The sequence below is a fragment of the Eschrichtius robustus genome, chromosome 10 (assembly GCF_028021215.1).
Source record: "Eschrichtius robustus isolate mEscRob2 chromosome 10, mEscRob2.pri, whole genome shotgun sequence".
Classification (NCBI taxonomy): Eukaryota; Metazoa; Chordata; class Mammalia; order Artiodactyla; family Eschrichtiidae; genus Eschrichtius; species Eschrichtius robustus.
This window is the reverse complement of record NC_090833.1, coordinates 70,018,994-70,038,596: the sequence shown is the minus strand read 5'-3', so window position 1 is coordinate 70,038,596 and position 19,603 is coordinate 70,018,994. Positions and strand designations below refer to the sequence as shown.

The 19,603-nt window shown below is 35.1% G+C and overlaps 1 protein-coding gene and 1 non-coding gene across 6 annotated transcripts in view; both read right to left on the bottom strand.

Annotated features, from left to right (window-relative positions):
• The window catches only part of FOCAD (focadhesin), a 311,119-nt gene that overhangs the window by 189,803 nt on the left and 101,713 nt on the right, over positions 1-19,603 (bottom strand). For all 5 annotated transcript variants that reach the window (XM_068553655.1, XM_068553654.1, XM_068553656.1 and 2 more), the window contains one exon: positions 13,594-13,851. In XM_068553655.1, the coding sequence (XP_068409756.1) occupies positions 13,594-13,851 (258 nt within the window). The remainder of the gene's footprint in view (positions 1-13,593; positions 13,852-19,603) is intronic.
• Positions 16,230-16,358, bottom strand: LOC137771061 (small nucleolar RNA SNORA30/SNORA37 family). The gene has a single exon (XR_011075280.1). It is a non-coding gene; the product is annotated as a small nucleolar RNA SNORA30/SNORA37 family (small nucleolar RNA).

Genomic DNA, 19,603 nt, shown 5'->3' with positions numbered 1-19,603 from the left:
TCCTTTCATCTTAGTGTACTAGAACTTGCCATATAGAAGGTATATAATATATATATGTTGAATGACTAAATCAATGGCTTGAAAATGCTTGATAAATAAAATGGGACCTAATAAAAACAAGGTATCTACAGTATTTCAAGCTAAATGGTAATTCCATGATAAATCCACTTAATGCAGATCAAATTGCATCATTAAAACTTGAATACAATTTGACAACTAAATACACATAAGTACCGTAAAATGCCACCAGTATAATTATCACTAATAACTCAGACTACTAGAAACAATGAAGGTAGACAAGACTGGATTAGAGAAAAATGTTAAAGAAATAAAATTCAATTACTGTCACGTATATACTGTAACAAACTAATTAGCCAAGTGTTGCCAAGTACCAGTCCCTGCTGATGTCTTAATGAATAGCTAATTTGATCATTTTTAAATTGGCACATTCATTGTACTAATGCAAATGAGCAAACTCAAACTGCCTAAAAACAATAGCATCAACATCAGCTTATGTTTTAACTCAGCTTATATAAAATTACCCTGAACCCTAAATTAATAGGATTTCATTTAATTAAGATTTTACTATAATCTAACCCAACCTTAACCCTGTCCCTGGAATCCACACTGTTCCATCAATTAGTTTGGATAACACATGACAATACTGGGAAATAGTTTATTGGTTCTAGGATGGTGCGCACATACATCTAATATATTTATGTAGTAATTCAATCAGGCAACAAAACAAGTATCAAAGCCCAGCAAGTGGGCAAGGTTACTAGGAGGCAAAAACAAGTGAGACACAGTTTACCTTGAGGAATTCCTTTTATAAATTCCAAATCTAATTGTAATCCAACAAAAATTTCCTTTGAAGATAACTATAGGACACTTCAGAATGCTAATTTGCCCTTATTTGTCTATTTGTGATATGATAAATTCAGGTTACACGTATTTATATGCTTGTTTTCTTTAGAGAAAAGAAATATACAAACTGTCTTAAATACAGATGTGATCCACTACCACAAGAATGTTAATAAGCAAGCATGACAAGACACAAGGTCTCCAAAAGTCCAATCAATTCACCAGAAACCTACATATAGCAATCATCCCACTTCTTAACTACTTGTCTGGCGCCACTGAATTTGTAACCATGTCTAACCCATTTGAAGTAAACTGACTTCAGAATGCAGTGTTTCATTATATCAACTATTCTAAAAACTTGCCAAAGTGTCCATTGTACTATCTATCATGAAAAGCTCAAAACTGTCACTGGTAGGGTAGAACTCCAGTGTGCTGAAAAGACAAAGGAAGAGCATAAGTCTCAAGACTTCTGGTGAGGGAGCTCACATAGTTGTCCAACTTTAAGAATTCTGGAGTAAACCTTTCCCACTAAATCCACCAAATCATGGCCTGTCATCTCGATTACAGCCATCAGAGAGTAGCTATAATTGTGACAAAATGTCAGTGGCTTTCTTTTACTTCCCAACAAGAAAATGAAATCTAAAATATAAAAGTACTGCTAATGAACCTATGGTACACCAAGTAAAAAACTACTCCAGTACCTCCAAAAATTTATTTATTCCACTGTTTGCCCAATAGTGGCACTCAAAAAGGATCATATAAATGTCATATATAAAAAGTAGTGCTTCATATGTAATAGAAACAGGCAATAAGACTCTTCCAGTTAATTTCAAAGATGTTTAATTTGTATTTGTCCAGCAACAGCTGATGAATCACCTACTCCAGGCAGACCTCCTATTATGACTTAGCCACCGCTTTCTGGGCTTATACCAAACCGTATGCTTCCCTGCAACATACCACTTATCACAGGGCATTCTAATTGTATATTGCCCATCTTCCCTATGCACTGTGAATTCACCAATAACTATCTTTGAATCCCAAGTTCCAATTAAAATGTGTGCCCCAAAGATGTTCTCCATGACTATTTACTAAACAACTGATTCTTCAATGCCCTTTCAAGCTCTTAAATGACCAGTATATCTTGTCAAATATTTCAAACCTTGTAAATCTTGTTAAATATTTCAAACCTAACAACCAACGTGTGATTTTCTCAACATTTTGTAAATGTTATTTTTCAAAATAAAGGGAATACAACAACTTACTTTTTTGTTCACTAAAAAAAATTCTTGTCTTTAATTAGGTTTCAGAATTTCTCAGTTATGATCACTACAAACAAAAAAGTATAAAAGAATAATTTTTGACCATTAAGCAATAATCCCAACTGCAAGCATTCTTGTTGATGTTGATTCACTTAGAACATCTCAATCTCTTTTTGACACGTGCTTACATGAGTCATGACTCTGTACGTGTTCTATTTAGGCAGAAATATCTGGCTAAATGTGATTTGCCTATGTATAGAAGGGCCAATGGAAGCTAGCATAGAAGAGGAAAAAATAATCACACAAGATTGAAGATCTGGCCAGATTTCAAACACATGTTGAGGTTTCTTTCTTAACATCTAATTATCTCTACAACTGACTAGGCTAATCTAACAAATGTAAAGCTAGTGAACCTTGTTTACTCTTTCAAAAATTTTTTAAGAAATGGTTTAACTAAAAGTTGTAGAGAGATAGTATAGCATATTGGGTAAGAGCACAGAGTCTGGATATGTGCTGGGTTCAAATTCTGACTTCGCCAATTACTGTGTGAATGGCTGTATGAATCTGGAGAAGTTAATCAACCTCTGTGCCTCTGTTCCTAAATAATAATGGTACCGAACCTCAAAGAGCTGTGAGTATTCAATGAGTTAGCTCATATATGCAAATAAAGTGATTAGAATAGTGACTGGTATATAATAAGCATATGTAAATGTTGGCTATTTTTATTAACTGTTACTTTGTTCAAGAAGATGGTTCAGCTTCTAAATGAGTAGACTATATTTAAACCTATTTAGCCCTAGAAACTAAGGATAATAAAAGAAACAATTCATTCCAAAGCATCAGCCAGGTTATCAAAAGGCCTGTAACTCAACAGAGCTCAGAATGTGATCAAGCTGGCAAACACGATAAACACTCCACACTTTTGGACTTGGCGGCACTATACGTGCAACTGGTTAAGTGAATATCTTTCTGCAGTGAAGTTAAGGTAATGAATCAGAATCCGTGTAACAAAGGTGATTAATGCAAAAAAACAAAACTAAATGTCTTATAATCATAAGATCATTGAACCTCAAATCAATCAATAGCAAATATTTATAACATGAATTCTACATTTAAAGTATTGTACTAGAAGCCATTATATGTGTTTTAGTAAAATTTTATAAATTACATCAAAGAGTTTTTATACATTTCTAGTATTTCAAGGTACAGTTCTTATGCTATTTACAAATTATCTCCCTCCCATATACTGCCAATATGTTCTAATTTATTGTTTTTGTAAAGAAAATCAATCGGTTTTGTACACTGATCTGATATCTGGCCACCATATTGAACTCTCTTATCTAATCTAAAAGCAAAAGTTTTCAGTAAATTCTCTAGTATTTTCTAATTGTCTGTAAGTATTAGGAGCTCTGGGTTTTTATTTTATTACACATATATAACTTTTATTTCTTTTTCATGAATAAACAATGGCCAGAACCTCCAGAAAAATAGTAAAATTGACATCAGACATACTTTTCCTAATTTCAATGGAACTGCTTCTAAATAAAATTTGACTTGAGATTCTACCATTTGTCAGTATAAAATACTCCTCTTCATCTTGTGTAAGGCTTTTTACCTTGGATTCTATATCATCTATCTTGGATGATAATATTACCACATCTTATGCTTTCTTAATGATCTACCTAGCTTTTCATTTTCACTCTTTCATTTTCAACTGTCACTTGTTTCAAGGTTTGTCTCTTAGAAAAAGTATAGAATTGTGTTTTTTAATAATATGAGCCTTTATTTTTTTAACTGAAGTATAGTTGATTTACAATATTGTGTTAGTTTCAGGTGTAGAGCAGAGTAATTCAGTTATACATACGTATTTTTCAGATTATTTTCCACTATAGGTTATTACAAGATATAGAGTACAGTTCCCTGTGCTATACAGTAAATCCTTGTTACTTATCTATTTTATGTATAATAGTTTGTTAATCCCATACTCCTAATTTACCCCTCCCCCTGCTCTCCCATTTGGTAACCATAAGTTCATTTTCTATATCTGTGAATCTGTTTCTGTTTTGTATATAGATTCCATTTGTTTTTTTTTTCTTTAGATTCCAAATATAAGTGATATCATATAGTATTTGTTTTCCTATGACTTACTTCACTAAGTATAATATTCTCTAGGTCCATCCGTTTTGCTGTGAATGGCAATATTTCATTCTTTATTATGGCTTAGTAACAGTCCATTCTGTATATATACCACATCTTCTTAAGCAAACCATCTGTCGATAAGCACATGGGTTGCTTCCATGTCTTGGCCATCATAAATAGTGCTGCTATGAACGCTGGGGTGCACATACATTTTCAAATTAGTTTTCATCTTTTACAAATATATACCCAGGAGTGGGATTGCTGGATCATATGGTAGCTCTATTTTTATTTTCTTAAGGAACCTCCATATTATTTTCCATAGTGGCTTCATCAATTTACATTTCCACCAACAGTGTGCGAGGGTTCCCTTTTCTCCACACCCTTTCCAGCATTTGTTATTTGTAGACTTTTTGATAATAACCATTCTGACAGGTGTGAGGTGATACCTCATTGAGGTTTTGATTTTCATTTCTCTAATAATTATGTGATGCTGAGCATCTTTTCATGTGCCTGTTGGCCATCTGTATGTCTTCTTTGGAGAAATGTCTATTCAGGTCTTCTGCCCATTTCCTGACTGGGTTGTTTGGTTTTTTTCAATATTGAGTTGTCTGTGCTGCTTATATATTTTGGATATTAACTCCTTGTTGGTCACATCATTTGCAAATTTTTTCTCCCATTCTGTAGGCTTTTTCATTTTGTTGATGGTTTCATTTGCTGTTCAAAAGCTTTTAAATTTGATTAGGCCCCACTCATTTATTTTTGGTTTTATTTCTTTTGCCTTGGGAGACTGATCTAAGAAAATATTGCTATGATTTATGTCAGAAGATGTTTTGCCTATGTTTTCTTCTTGGAGTTTTATGGTGTCACGTCTTATATTTAGGTCTTTAAACCATTTTGAATGTATTTTTGTATCTTGTGTGAGGGAGTGTTCTAACTTCATGGACTTACAAGTAGCTGTCCAGCTTTCCCAGCACCACTTGTTGAAGAGACTGTCTTTTCTCCATTGTATATTCCTGCCTTCTTTGTTGTCGATTAATTGACCATAGGTGTGTGGGTTTATTTCTGGGCTTTCTATTCTGTTCCATTGATCTATATTTCTGCTTTGTTTGTTTTCTATGGATGTTTTTGTGCCAGTATCATGTTGTTTTGATTACTGTAGCTTTATAGTATAGTCTGAAATCTGGAAGGGTTATGCCTCCAGCTTTGTTCTTTTTCTTCAGGATTGCTTTGGCAATTCTGGGTCTTTTGTGGTTCCATATAAATTTTAGGTTTTGGACCTAATTGGACCTAATTTGGACCTAATTTAGGTTTGGACCCAAATTTTATTTGGTCTAGTTCTGTAAAAAATATCATGGGAATTTTGATAGAAATTGCATTACATCTGTAGATTGCTTTGGGTAGTATTATGAGCCTTTTTTTTTTTTTGATAAGGGAATTTAATTCATTCACAGTAATTGTGGTAACTGGAATATTTGGAATTATTCTTACCATCTTATTTTATGTTAATATTTGCCATCTTTTTTAGGTTTTTTAAAAAATTGTTTTCCTTTTCTTATATTAATTATTTGGAAGTTATAAATCACCTTTAGTTACTAATAAAGGTTTAAATACATATTTAAACTTATTTTTCTACTAACATCAAAAAATACTCAGTTTAAAAACAAAATTCCACCCTTACTTAGCATGTTCTCACTCTTCGCACTATCACATTCCCACTACCTACTCCGACCACTTCCCATGTTTTAAAGCTTGGACTTTGTTCCAGGTAGTCATTTTTCATATTTTACACAAACAATTATGGTTAATTTAAAGTAATATTTACTGGATATTTTGATCACCTTTTAACATCTCTTCTCTGTACTTTCTTGGATTCATTTTCAGTTTTGCTAGAACACATTCTTGAGGGGCTTTTCCCCCCATAAAATCAGTAACCAAGAAATATTCTTGAATTATTGCCCATCAGAAAAAGCCTTTATTACCATCACTTGTTAAAAGTAAAATGATGGAAAGGAACATTCCGGGTTCAAAGTGACTTTCCTCAAGAAATTGGAAGACAATATACCAATGTATTCCAGTACCCAGTGGGCTGCTATAAAAAAATCTAAGGTCAATCCAATTTTAAATGACTTCATCTTTTCCAACTCTTCTCTAAAATCTCTTTTGATGTTCTCTTTATTCTTGAAGTTCTGGGCATGGATATAGGTATTGATCTATTCTCACTTGTGCTGTGCGGCTTTCAGAGGGTCCTAACAATCTATATCTTTGTATCTTTTTTGAGCTTAGGAAATAGTTTTCTGTCATATTTTAAGTTTTTCTCCTTCATTTTCTCTTCAGTTTTCTCCAATTGAAATTCCTACAGAAAGATGTTAGAACTCCAAGATTGACCTTCAATGTCTTAACTTGTTCAGTTTTCATATTTTTTCTATATTCTGAAATATTTAGTTGGCTATTCTATAAATCACTAATCCAGCCTCTATTTATGTACTGTGGCAACCAAGTTTTTAATTTCTAAAATCTCTTGCTCTTGAATTTCTTCTTCATCACAGCAGTATCTTATATACAATACAAAAACATACAATATCTCGCCAACGTCTCATAGGTACTAGATTGTTTTTATATTATCCTCTGAGCCCCAAGTTCTTCTTCTGGAAAGAGATGCTCTGGTTAGTCATGCTGTTAAATTTTCTTAAAAGTCTGATGAGCCTTGATTATCCATTTTTATTGATGAATCAAGGCAAAACTCGTTGGAGAGAGCTGATATGGGTTGCTTCTGTAGATGTAAAGAAATGTTTCCTTGATTAAGACTCTCCTCTGAATTGAAGGATTGACTATGGAAGGGCTGAAGAATAAATGGTAAGGGATGTCCACTGACAGCTCCACTTTGGGGTGTCTGACCACGATACAGGTAGGCAGGGCACCAACACCCCCTTTTCCTTCCCTGCCCTCTGACCAAATAAGAAAAAATTTATTCTGGCAATGGTGGACTTTGTGTTTTTCCCCTTGAGAAGAATTCCTCATGCCTTTTACAAAATTCAAAGTTACCACAAAATTTGTTCCCCTCTGAGTCCTTCAGCAACACCAGAAGCCCATTCCAAGCAGGTTTTAATCTGAAGACAAAGCTACTGCTAACTGATATTCAACTGGGAGCAGACAGACTCTGCTGTTCTAAATGCAGTTCTAGGCCCCATCCTCACCAAACTCTACCCCCATCCTTTCTGTTACTCAGTGTTCAGTGACACAACAAGACAAATGGCTTTTGTTTCATTATATTAGTAAGCTAGTGAGTGTCACAGTGATATAGGGTTGAACTTTTAAGCAATTTATACTCTGTTGACTTCTCAGAAGAAACTCAGCCCAATATTAGCCCTCAGGAACTCAAGAAAGGTAAAAAATTGACACAGGACTGCTTCCCTGAGTATAAACTCAAGGCTTCGTGCAAAAAACTGAAAAAAATATAAAAAGGTTCAAATGCCAGTTAAAAACATTTTATTCTATAGATATCTATGTTGGGTTTATAAAGAAGAAATAAACATATTGCCACAGGATGGAATAGATACTTGACCCTGTATTTTCATCTGTGTTTCTCTTTGTCTAATTGTTTCATGCTGACAGGCTCATCCCAATTTTGCTCTAGGCATAATCAATGCTATGGCTGCAAGGGAATAGTAGTACAGCATTTCTTATCTGTAAAGCTCTTTATTAAAAGTACTGTACATTCTGGCTTCTTTTTGCTGGTGTGAAGAACACAGGAAGCCGACTGACTTCAGGGGGTAGCAATTCATAGAACTCGGTGACAATAGAACAGAGTGCAAAGTGTCCAAGGACTCTTTGTACAAGTTCCTTTATAGAATATATTTTCTCCTTTTCTCACAGCAGTAACTTACAGACCATTAAATTTCACACATTTCCTATTCATTTTCCATGTTAAAATATGGCTTATGACCCAGAGTAGAGCTATCACAGGATTCTGCCCTGAAAGTCAACTTTTTACTATTTGATAATATATGACTTTTAAAAGACCAGCAAGTCATGGGCCATGAACCTATCCCCATAAGTGATTTAAATGGCTCAAACATGTGTACACCTTCACAAATGGGAAAAAAAAATAAGCCCTGAAAACATTACAAAGGATAAAATAAAATTATCAAAGATTGCAATTGTTCCCATTAAGTAAGACCTTTAGTGAGACTTAACAACCAAAAGGTAAAGAGGAAGTAAAAGTCCTCAGAGTTGTAAATGCAAGCAAAAACAAAATAAGACAAACAAAAAAACACAGCTCTATCCCCAATTCCAAACAAGAGAAAAGCAAGCAAGTACCAAGGATTTGAAAGAGGCATTGGGTTTCACAAAACTTAATTTGATAAGCTCCTTGGTGAGAGTAGATTTTAAGGAAGGAACTTGCGGTTCTCTAAAGTCAAAGTTTATAAACTTTTCCTCTTTGGCATATTCCATTTTATAAACTAGTGAAAAAGAAATTGTTATGCCTTACATGTAGCAGTTAGAGTTCTTCCACTGAAGTTGAAATACTAAGCTATTGTAAGATTTTACTTTAAACCATCTCAGCCTATCTAAAAATTACTCATCTCCATAGTTAATCCTCAATTCAGATGCCTAAGTATTTAATCTTGCCGTAAACTCTTAACAATATAGGTAGAAACAGAAAGAAAACATATTTTCTTAGGTTTTAAAACCACTAACAAGCAGCCTGGATTTCCAAAAGTGAATATAATCTGTTGTCAGGTGTTCTCTCTACATCTATTTATATGACATACTATTAAGCATTTAATAACCTATAGTCTTTTGCAGAATCACGTATCTATGTGAAAAGTAGACTCCTCCTCCAACACCTCTATTATTCTCTAGGATATAATGCTTCAGATGGAGAAATGTCAATTCCGATAGCTAGAGGGAAGCTATAGTTAATAATATAGCTAATATAATAAGTGGTTATTATAACAATTATATATTTAATATATTAAATATTATATAATATTGTAATAATTAGCCAATGATATAGCTAATATAATATAGCTAAGCCAATAGATATTAGAGAAGGTTTTAAGAGATGAATAATATCCCTTTCTTCTCAAGGGGCCAGGGGCCAGAGTAATATTGTGGGGAACTGGGGGAAGGCAGGGGAGTCCCACGTAGACACAGAGAGAAGTTTACCTGAAGCTGCCAGAAGGAACGTGGGTGGGATATTACTGGAAACGAAGGTCAGAGTTGGCAAAGAACTAAACATAAAATCCAGAAGGGAAATGAGAGTTAGGAAGAGAGGAAGAAAAAGTAAGGTTTCTGGCTGAGAGTCTTAGAAGCAAGATACAATCAGGTATATGGAATGGGTTGAGGAAAGTGGTACAGAACTGGTGCTATCACCAGTTAAGTTTGTATAGAGGCACACAGTGCAGGTCACAGAGCCAGACGTGGTTCTTAATTAGTGACCTCTCACTGTGCTGGGCTCACCTGAAAGGGGAGATAGGAAGTCAATCAACACGTGTTGATTAAGGGTTATTAACCTCTTCTTAAGGAGGCTGTATCAGTCTCAGACATTTCCAAACTGTCCACAATCATGTTTCATAGATTAGTCAATCATTTAATAAGAGTTCAAAATATGATTTGATATTGCCCTTTAAAAAACCATTCAATTAAAATTTAGAAAATGTCCTTATTTAAGCCTGGCGTTCACATTATCCCTTGATTAGAGCCTATGTTTATATTCACTACCACTGATTTCAAACTAGATGTGACCAGATCTGGACAAATCAGAGTTAGGAAATAGCTCTCTGAAGAAGAAAGAATAAGCCCAACAGGACGTTACTGTTTATGAGCCATGAAGCCATGTGCTTCAACTGTCATTCAGGCATCTCTGAAGGCAGCATGAATGATTTACATCAAACTGTGGGGAAAAAAACATTACTCACAGTATCAGAAAGGCAGGAACTGTTATATAAACATAACCGAAAAGCACATGAATCCATCAACTGCAATTTCCAGAAAAAAACACTAATTTAGGAATTAGATGGCATTCCCATATATTATAAGCACAGACTATGATACGAAAATCTCTCTCTAAACTAAATCAATGTGTTTAAAACTTTCACGACTTCCATGGGAATTCACACAGGATGCTCATTCTTGGATCTCTCCCCAGAACACTCTAAGACATTCCTTCCAAGAAAGAAAAGGCACTTAATTTTTACTGAGAGCTGCCTGACCTGAGCTTGTATCTTCTGCAAATTAAGTCTCATGATGTCTGGATAAGAAGACTATATGGATTATCAGTAACTGCTGACAGCATTTCTAGATATGGAAAAAAAAAGTTCCTTACTATTTTTTTCAAGTGTCAATTTATTGCTGTGGCCTTGAGTAACTATCTAGTTATTTTAACACCATCATCTGTATCCAGTTAACTCTAAAATGGTACTCACAAGGCCAAGTTCCCTTCAACCTACCTAGCTCCATTAGACTTCCGTGACCCTAAATGTATTAAACCCAACACAAAACGCATGCCACAGGGGAACACGGTGAGGGACTAAGGATGAAAACTCACTGGGGAAGGGGATCCATCCATCAAGAAGAATAATCACATTTTTAAAGAAATATATTTTCTTATCATTATTAACACTAAAGGTATTAGTTGATATTGATAACTTGCATTACTATGAATAAGTACTATCAAAAATAATTTCTATTAATACCTTAGAATGAATAATAATAATCATAATCACACTAAACACACTTCAAATATGGCACATCTCTTTCAAACTTTTCAAATATTTTCTCTCACAAGGTCTTACAGTAGAATTCTTACAATAAATTATGGTGTCACACAAACACAATACTGCAGGCCAGTGAACTCTATATAAGAGGTTAAGTGACCACCAAAACAGAGGTAGAAGACAGCCTCTAAATTCCTATTCTTACATACCTATTTACTTAGTATCTGCTTATTAGTAGTCTAAGACTTTTCTTTAGTATTGACTCTCCCATGAATTTGAGCCAATGATTGCTTAAACATAATATACCTTCTTTTTATAAGGTAAGAAATGACAAACACACATGAAACAATACATTTCATGCAGTCATGTCAACTTAATGAAAGAAATAGAAAACACTCCTCCAATAATAGATCTCAACCCTAACTCATCTAATTGAATCTACACCAAGCAGTTACAATTAGAGAATTGCTTTTTCAAAATATTCAATCCTCTTCTTCAGGCTGCTTTACCTTGTAGCTAAAGGCCAGAGAAATGATATGATATGGTCACTTCATAAGGAACAGTGAAGAACACTACCTCCTACTTCTAGTCTTCTTTTATCCTTTTCAAAAGACTTAAATAACTCCACTTGTAAGTTCTTATTAATTATATTGCCTTTGCTTCTGCATGAGTTTGGGTAACTATATTTCAACATTTTACCCTACCATTCACCTTAACAAGCAAAATTACATGGGGTGTTTTTTCTCACTTCTTTAAAAACTTCCTAGAAATTATCAACAGAAGTGTAACATACTGACTTTAATTTATAGCACTGCTTCTTAATAAACATTTATTGAATAAATAAATGAACCGGGATGGTCACCCCAGTACTTCCCAACTTTTTCCATTTTGTGGCACACATGAAAAGTGTTTACAAGGATACTGGATCACCCTAGAACTTCAAAGACTAAATGCATTTCCTAAGTATCAATACATATATTGATATAACACATGTCCTACACCAGTGGCAAACATAGGTCAGGTAACCTACGGTATGACTTCCTCAGATAATCTCCAGGCGTTACCTGTGCATTAACTATTCTAAAGAGATAATCCTACAAGGTGTCAACAGTGATAAAAAACATTTGGTAGAATTAGGATTGTTACAGAAGCTGAAGGGAGAAATAAAGTAGGAAGCAAGCTGAAGTGTTTCATGTTACGCATACACCGTGAGACAAAGGTACTCTGAATACATCACGGATCCACTTGCAGAATCAGACAGAGAAATCTAGTCAGAGGGAAAACTTTTGTGAGATAGCAGTTGTTTACTTGACAAAACGGAATGAGCGTGACAAGTTGGGGACAAAAAGGAATTGCAAATACATTAACTTCATTATCTATAGAAACATATTTATCCCACCTTCAACACCAAATTTTTTTCCTATAGGAACACTCCATAAAGAGATGGACTTTTTCTTCACCATGCTTGAAAAAGAACACAAGCACAGACACTAAGATAGAGAAGATAATAAAAATGCCATACCTACTTGGTTAGGAAATCCTTCCCTTCACAGGAAATGCATTCTAGAGATTCAATCCAATAGAAAAAAAATTACAGATGTCTATGCTAAATATATGGTTAGTTTTTAAAAGGCAAGGGGGGGAGTTTTATTAATAATGTCTGATGGTTATCTTATTATACTCCAAGAACTGTGCAGATAGGAAAAATGATTATTTATCTTTAATATGTTTAATATGTTTATTAAACATATTATTATTAAACAACATATCTTTAATATGTTGTTTTATATAGTACTGATCAGCATGTTGATCAGTGCCATATAAAACAATGACCCAGGGCTTCCCTGGTGGCACAGTGGTTGAGAATCTGCCTGCCAGTGCAGGGGACACGGGTTCAAGCCCTGGTCTGGGAAGATCCCACATGCCCTGGAGCAACTGGGCCCATGAGCCACAACTACTGAGCCTGCGTGTCTGGAGCCTGTGCTCCGCAACAAAGAGAGGCCGCGATAGTGAGAGGCCCGCGCACCACGATGAAGAGTGGTCCCCGCTTGCTGCAACTAGAGAAAGCCCTCGCACAGAAATGAAGACCCAACACAGCCAAAAATAAATAAATAAATAAATTTAAAAAAAAACAAACAACGACCCACTATTTTTTTTGTTTATTAAATGACTGAATAAAAATACGATCAAATTGCAAGAAGTTAAAAAGAGATTAATTCCTATTATATAGGCCCATTTATTCTGAATTAATTAATTTTTCCACCTTAAAAGATTGATATGAGAACTAAGGTATATGCATCTTGGAATAGGGTGCAAGAGTTAATGAAAGCATTACAAATTAGCAAATCCATCAATAACAAAAATAACAGATTAGCATCATGTGTAGATTCTCTTTCGAAGTGTGCTTTCATTAAAGAAACGTGTGCATCATGAAGTAGACATCAACTCAGAGTAAGGAGAAAAAAGAAAAAATTGGGAAAATAAAGATAGCAAAAAAAAAAAAAAGCAACCTGTACTCTAAAACTCTGATAAAAATTATCCACAATGAAAGAATAATCTACAATTCCAATATTAAGCTTTACCCCCATTACTCCTCCATTATTTTCTTGCTTTACCTGAGAGGAATCAGCTTGGGCAAATTCTGTAGTGACCTTCAGTATCTGACGAAGATTTCGTCCTTTATCTTCAACAAGGAGGTAAGCCAGCAGAAGAAAAACATGCGCAGGGATCGCTGTGGTAATAGGGAGCAATGACTCTACGGAAGCTAACCAGTCACTTGTCGCAGACTCTTCTCTCATTACTTCAAGGATCCTCCAGGCTGTAAATATTGAACCATACATGCTGGTTATGGGGAACACAAGCTTGTAGGAGAGCTGAAAAGTAAACACAAAAAAAGGCATGAATAAATGAGATAAATCTATCCGTCAGGAATACATTTCTGACATTCATTTATTTTTTATATTTCATTGTAAGAAATCAATCCTTCCAACAAAATGAATACAAAATTTTCCATTCCTGCCCAAAACCTCTCTGCACGTATTTAAGCTAATGGGATTACACAAAAAGAAAATAGTTGTCAGGTGGAACTCTAGAACAGCTTATTACCAACTTTCCTCATGTTTACCATTCGCTCCCAGTTAAGGCAGGAAAAAGAAAAAAGAGTCAATATACAAAACCCAGAGGCAACAGAGTTTGGGAAAAGCCATTACCACTTAAGAAGTATTTACCAGTGAGAGGGAAGATAGAAAAATAACACTGTATTTGCCCAGCTCCAGGCCCCAGTAAGAGGCAACTCGGGGCAGATGGCAGACTTGGACTGAGGACAATTCATTTTTGTAACAGACAGTCTGTTGATAGGAACAGAGTTGGTTCAGCTGGAGCCTGGAAATTCATTAATAATTGTGAATAACTCCTGCAAGAAATAGCCTGACAGCTCTAAATTGAAATGATACCCAAAGAAGATGTTATACTTAAGTCAATCTGAGGAATGGCTCCTCATGGAAGTCAAGTGGTGCAGTCAGGGTCAGAGACTGGATAGAACTCTGCCAATGTGAGTTGTGTGCCCGAATGGCTCGGGAGAAGCCACGGACATTAATGAGGAATTAGATATTGCCTGCTCAAAAAATAATTCAATTCATTTAGAGTGCAATGAGACAAATTAGAAATTTCTAGATTATAACTGTCCTGTTATTGGAGACTGACTTACATGGATAAGAATAACAGTTGAAAGGATGAGAAGTAAAAGTTAAGCCTTATAAAACTTTTTAATAACAACTTTATTGAGATATAATTCACGTCATAAAATCCAGCCTTTTAAAGTTTGTAACTCAGTGAATTTTAGTAATTCATAGAATTGTGTAACCATCATCACCAGCTAATTTTAGAACATTTTTCTTTACCTCAAAAGGAAACCCCGTGCCCCTTAACAGTCCCTCTTTATTCCCTCTGACCCCCAGGCCCAGGCAACCATTAATCTACTTTCTGTTTCTATTCTGACCATTTCATATAGTAGGAACCACACAATATGTGGGTTTTTGTGACTGACTTCTTTTACTTAGCATATTCTCGAGGTTCACACATGTTGTGGCTGATATCAATACTTCATTTCTTTTCATTGTCAAATAATATTCCACTGTATGGATATACCATATTTTGTTTATCCACTCATCAGTTAATGGACATTGGGGTTGTTTCCACTTTTTGGCTATTATAAATAATGTTGCTATGAATATTGCTGTAAAAGTTTTTGTGAGAACATAGGTGTTCAGTTATTTCAAGTATATGCTTAAGAATGAAGATAACCTTTATTTGAAAGTAAATGCCAGTAAAAAAACATATGGGGAAGCTCTATCTTTACTGATAGGAAAAGATCTCACACAGAAAAATACAAGATACATATAGTATGCCTGAAATGCTACTAATTAATTTTTTAAAGGAAAGCATAGAGACTGTATATTTGTATTTGCATATATATGTGTGTGTGTATACACACAAAGAAAAGTATTTAGACAAATATAGAAGAAATTAATAACTACTAATCTTCATTTTCTATTTTAAGAGTGTGGAAACTGGACAAACAGAATCACAGGTGAGAAAGAGACTTCTCATTGTACACCATTTATAATTCTTGAACCATTTTAATGTATTACTATTTTAAAAATTATAAATTTTTAAAATTAAATGATACCTAATTTATTATAATCCTGTCTAAGAACTTTTTTCCCAAGAAGATGGAATTCATTAAAGACGAGAGTCAATTTCTTTAGCCTAATGACAAATAGCATTGGACTTGAGATTTAAAAGACCAGGACTTTAGCACAGCCATGCCAGCTATCAGCTGTTACGCAAACTCTCTGAGCCTTACTTTCCTCATTTGTAATACGGAAGTAATGCCTACCTTCCTGCCAAAATTATTGAAGTTGATAATGAGATAGTATCCACAAAGCACCTAGCACAGTGCCTAAAGTTGCAGAGGGAAGAAAAAATATTATCCTTGTCATCTTTAGGAGAGAAAAATAAAATTGCTAGATATGAGTATAAGAGAAAATAATTGGAAATCACCATGAACCATAACTCGAGTCAAAAGCAGCAACATTACAGAGTAAACATAGTGAAACAGAAAAGTAATCCTACTTTGCTTAAAGTATTAGTCCAGTTCTAGGCTCTGTTTTTTGTTTGTTTGTTTTCCTAAGGTAGAGCAATGAGGAAAGGAGAAAGGCACAATGTTGAATAAGAGATCACAGAACGGCCTCTCTGTCCCATTGAGTGACAGCTGCCACTGGCACAGTCCCAGGGCAAAGGTGCCACCAAAGGTTTTCTCTCAGCACCAGCTACCAAATCCTACCCCCACCACCTGGGGGAGGACCTGTGAATGTGCTGGTAGGCCCTGTGTTTTAGAGAAGAAAGTAAATGTTTAAAAATAAAAGAGAGGCTTATGTCAGGTGAATTATATCTCAATAAAAAAATAAGAGAGAAGAAAACACAGAAAAATAACATTTAACTGAATATTAAATGGTTGCAAATCATCTTCAGACGTAAAATAGTTGCGAACCTTTACTTTTCAAAAAACTAATATGAAAAGACAACCCTCAGAATGGGAGAAAATATTTGCAAATGAAGCAACTGACAAAGGATTAATCTCCAAAATCTACATGCAGCTCATGCAGCTCAATATCAAAAAAACAAACAACCCAATCCAAAACTGGGCAGAAGACCTAAACAGACATTTCTCCAAAGATATACAGATTGCCAACAAACACATGAAAGGATGCTCAACATCATTAATCACTAGAGAAATGCAAATCAAAACTACAATGAGATATCATCTCACACCAGTCAGAATGGCCATCATCAAAAAATCTACAAACAATAAATGTTGGAGAGGGTGTGGAGAAAAGGGAACGCTCTTGCACTGTTGGTGGGAATGTAAATTGATACAGCCACTATGGAGAACAGTATGGACATTCCTTAAAAAACTAAAAATAGAACTACCATACGACCCAGCAATCCCACTACTGGGCATATACCCTGAGAAAACCATAATTTAAAAAGAGTCATGTACCAAAATGTTCATTGCAGCTCTATTTACAATAGCCAGGACATGGAAGCAACCTAAGTGTCCATCAACAGATGAATGGATAAAGAAGATGTGGCACATATATACAATGGAATATTACTCAGCCATAAAAAGGAATGAAACTGAGGTATTTGTAGTGAGGTGGATGGACCTAGAGACTGTCATACAAAGTGAAGTAAGTCAGAAAGAGAAAAACAAATACCGTATGCTAACACATATATATGGAATCTAAAAAAAAGGTCATGAAGAACCTAGGGGCAAGACGGGAAAACAGATGCAGACCTACTAGAGAATGGACTTGAGGATACGGAGAGGGGGAAGGGTAAGCTGGGACAAAGTGAGAGAGTGGCATGGACATATATACACTACTAAACATAAAATAGATAGCTACTGGGAAGCAGCCGCATAGCACAGGGAGATCAGTTCGGTGCTTTGTGACCACCTAGAGGGGTGGGATAGGGAGGGTGGGAGGGAGGGAGATGCAAGAGGGAGGAGATATGGGGACATATGTATATGTATAACTGATTCACTTTGTTATAAAGCAGAAACTAACACACCATTGTAAAGCAATTATACTCCAATAAAGATGTTTAAAAAAAAAACTAATAAAAACTTTCAGGTACACTAAATATTAACAATAAGACATCTGCTAGTACTTCTTTGTCTAAAGAGGACTGACAAATAAATCGTGAATGCAGGTGAACAATACAGATTTTCATTAACTTAAAAGAACAACAGTTATCTATTATGTTGACTAAAACAGGCTTAACAAAAACGGGACCAGGATTTGATCAGGAGAGGGAATGTGGAAACAAACCTAGAGACACTGAAAAGTAGGACCGGTTTTTGCTAGAAGGGATTTATCACTCACCAGACCAGAAGCAGAAGACTGGAAAAGATAAAGCCTTAAAGAGTGTCCTTCAACTCTACACCTCTATGAAGAATCTAGTCAAGAGCTGAGAGGCTTGGTAGTGGTTAATTATCACCAAAAGACAATGAACACCACCCTCGGTATCCATGTTATTAAGAAGACAATGACAACCATTTTGACTGGTGTGAGGTGGTATCTCATTGGAGAGGTTGTGGAGAGAAGGGGACCCTCCTACACTGTTGGTGGGAAGGTAAACTGGTACAACCACTATGGAGAACAGTATGGAGGTTCCTTAAAAAGCTAAAAATAGAGCTACCATATGACACTTCAATCCCACTCCTGGGCACATATCCGGAGAAAAACATGGTCCGAAGGGATACATGCAACCCAATGTTCATTGCACCACTGCTTACAGTAGCCAAGACATGGATACAACCTAAATGTCCATCGACAGAGAAATGGATAAAGATGTGACACATATATACAGTGGAATATTACTCAGCCATTGTAAAGAACGAAATAATGCCATTTGCAGCAACATGGACAGACCTAGAGATTGTCAAACTGAGTGAAGTAATTCAGGCAGAGAAAGAGAAATATCGTATGATATTGCTTACGTGTGGAATCTAAAAAGAAATGATACAAATGAACTTATTTACAAAACAGAAACAGACTCACAGACTTAGAGAACGAATTTATGGTTACTAGCGGGGAAAGGTGGGGGGAAGGGATAGTTAAGGAGTTTGGGATTGACATGTACACCCTGCTATATTTTAAATGGATAACCAACAAGGACCTACTGTATAGCACAAGGAACTCTGCTCAATATTATGTAATAACCTAAATGGGAAAAGAATTTGAAAAAGAATAGATACATGTATATGTACAACTGAATCACTTTGCTGTACACCTGAAACTATCACAACATTGTTAATCAACTATACTCCAATATAAAATTAAAAGTTTAAAAAACGGACAATGATAGAAGCATAAGATCTAATTCTTTTTAATTTCCAACCAAAAGCTTTTAAGAAACCAGTTTACTTCAACTTACTATTGATTTACTGTTTCCCTGTAAATCTGAAACGCTGTTATTAACTCCCAAGTTCAGCACAAGGATGATAAATTACTGTTCAGCAAAAAAAAAAAAAACTCAAAAAAACAAAAAACAAAGTGGAGGCAATAGAGTATAGGCAAATCTAAACTCTATTTGTCGAACAGACAAAATCTGAATCTCAATCCTACCATCCACTACCTGTGTAATGAGGGGAAGTTAATTAACCTCCCTAATTTCAATTTCTTCACTTGTAAAATGAGTATTATAAGATTATCATCAAGGAAATGCAAATCAAAACCACAACGAAATAGCACTTCACACCCACTAGCATGGTTATAATAAAAAAGACAGGCAATAACAAGTGTTGGCAAGGATGTAGAGAAACTGGCACCTTCATACACTGCTAGTGGTAATGTAAAACGGTGCAGTTGCTTTGGAAAAGTCTGGCAGCTCCTCAAATGATCAAACATGGAGTTACCATATGGTCTAGCAATTCCACTCCTAGGTATCTACCCAAGAAAAATGAAAACCTATGTCCACACAAAAACTTGTATAGGAGTGTTCATAACAGCATTATTCACAATAGCCAAAAAATTAAAATAACCCAAATGTTCAACGGAT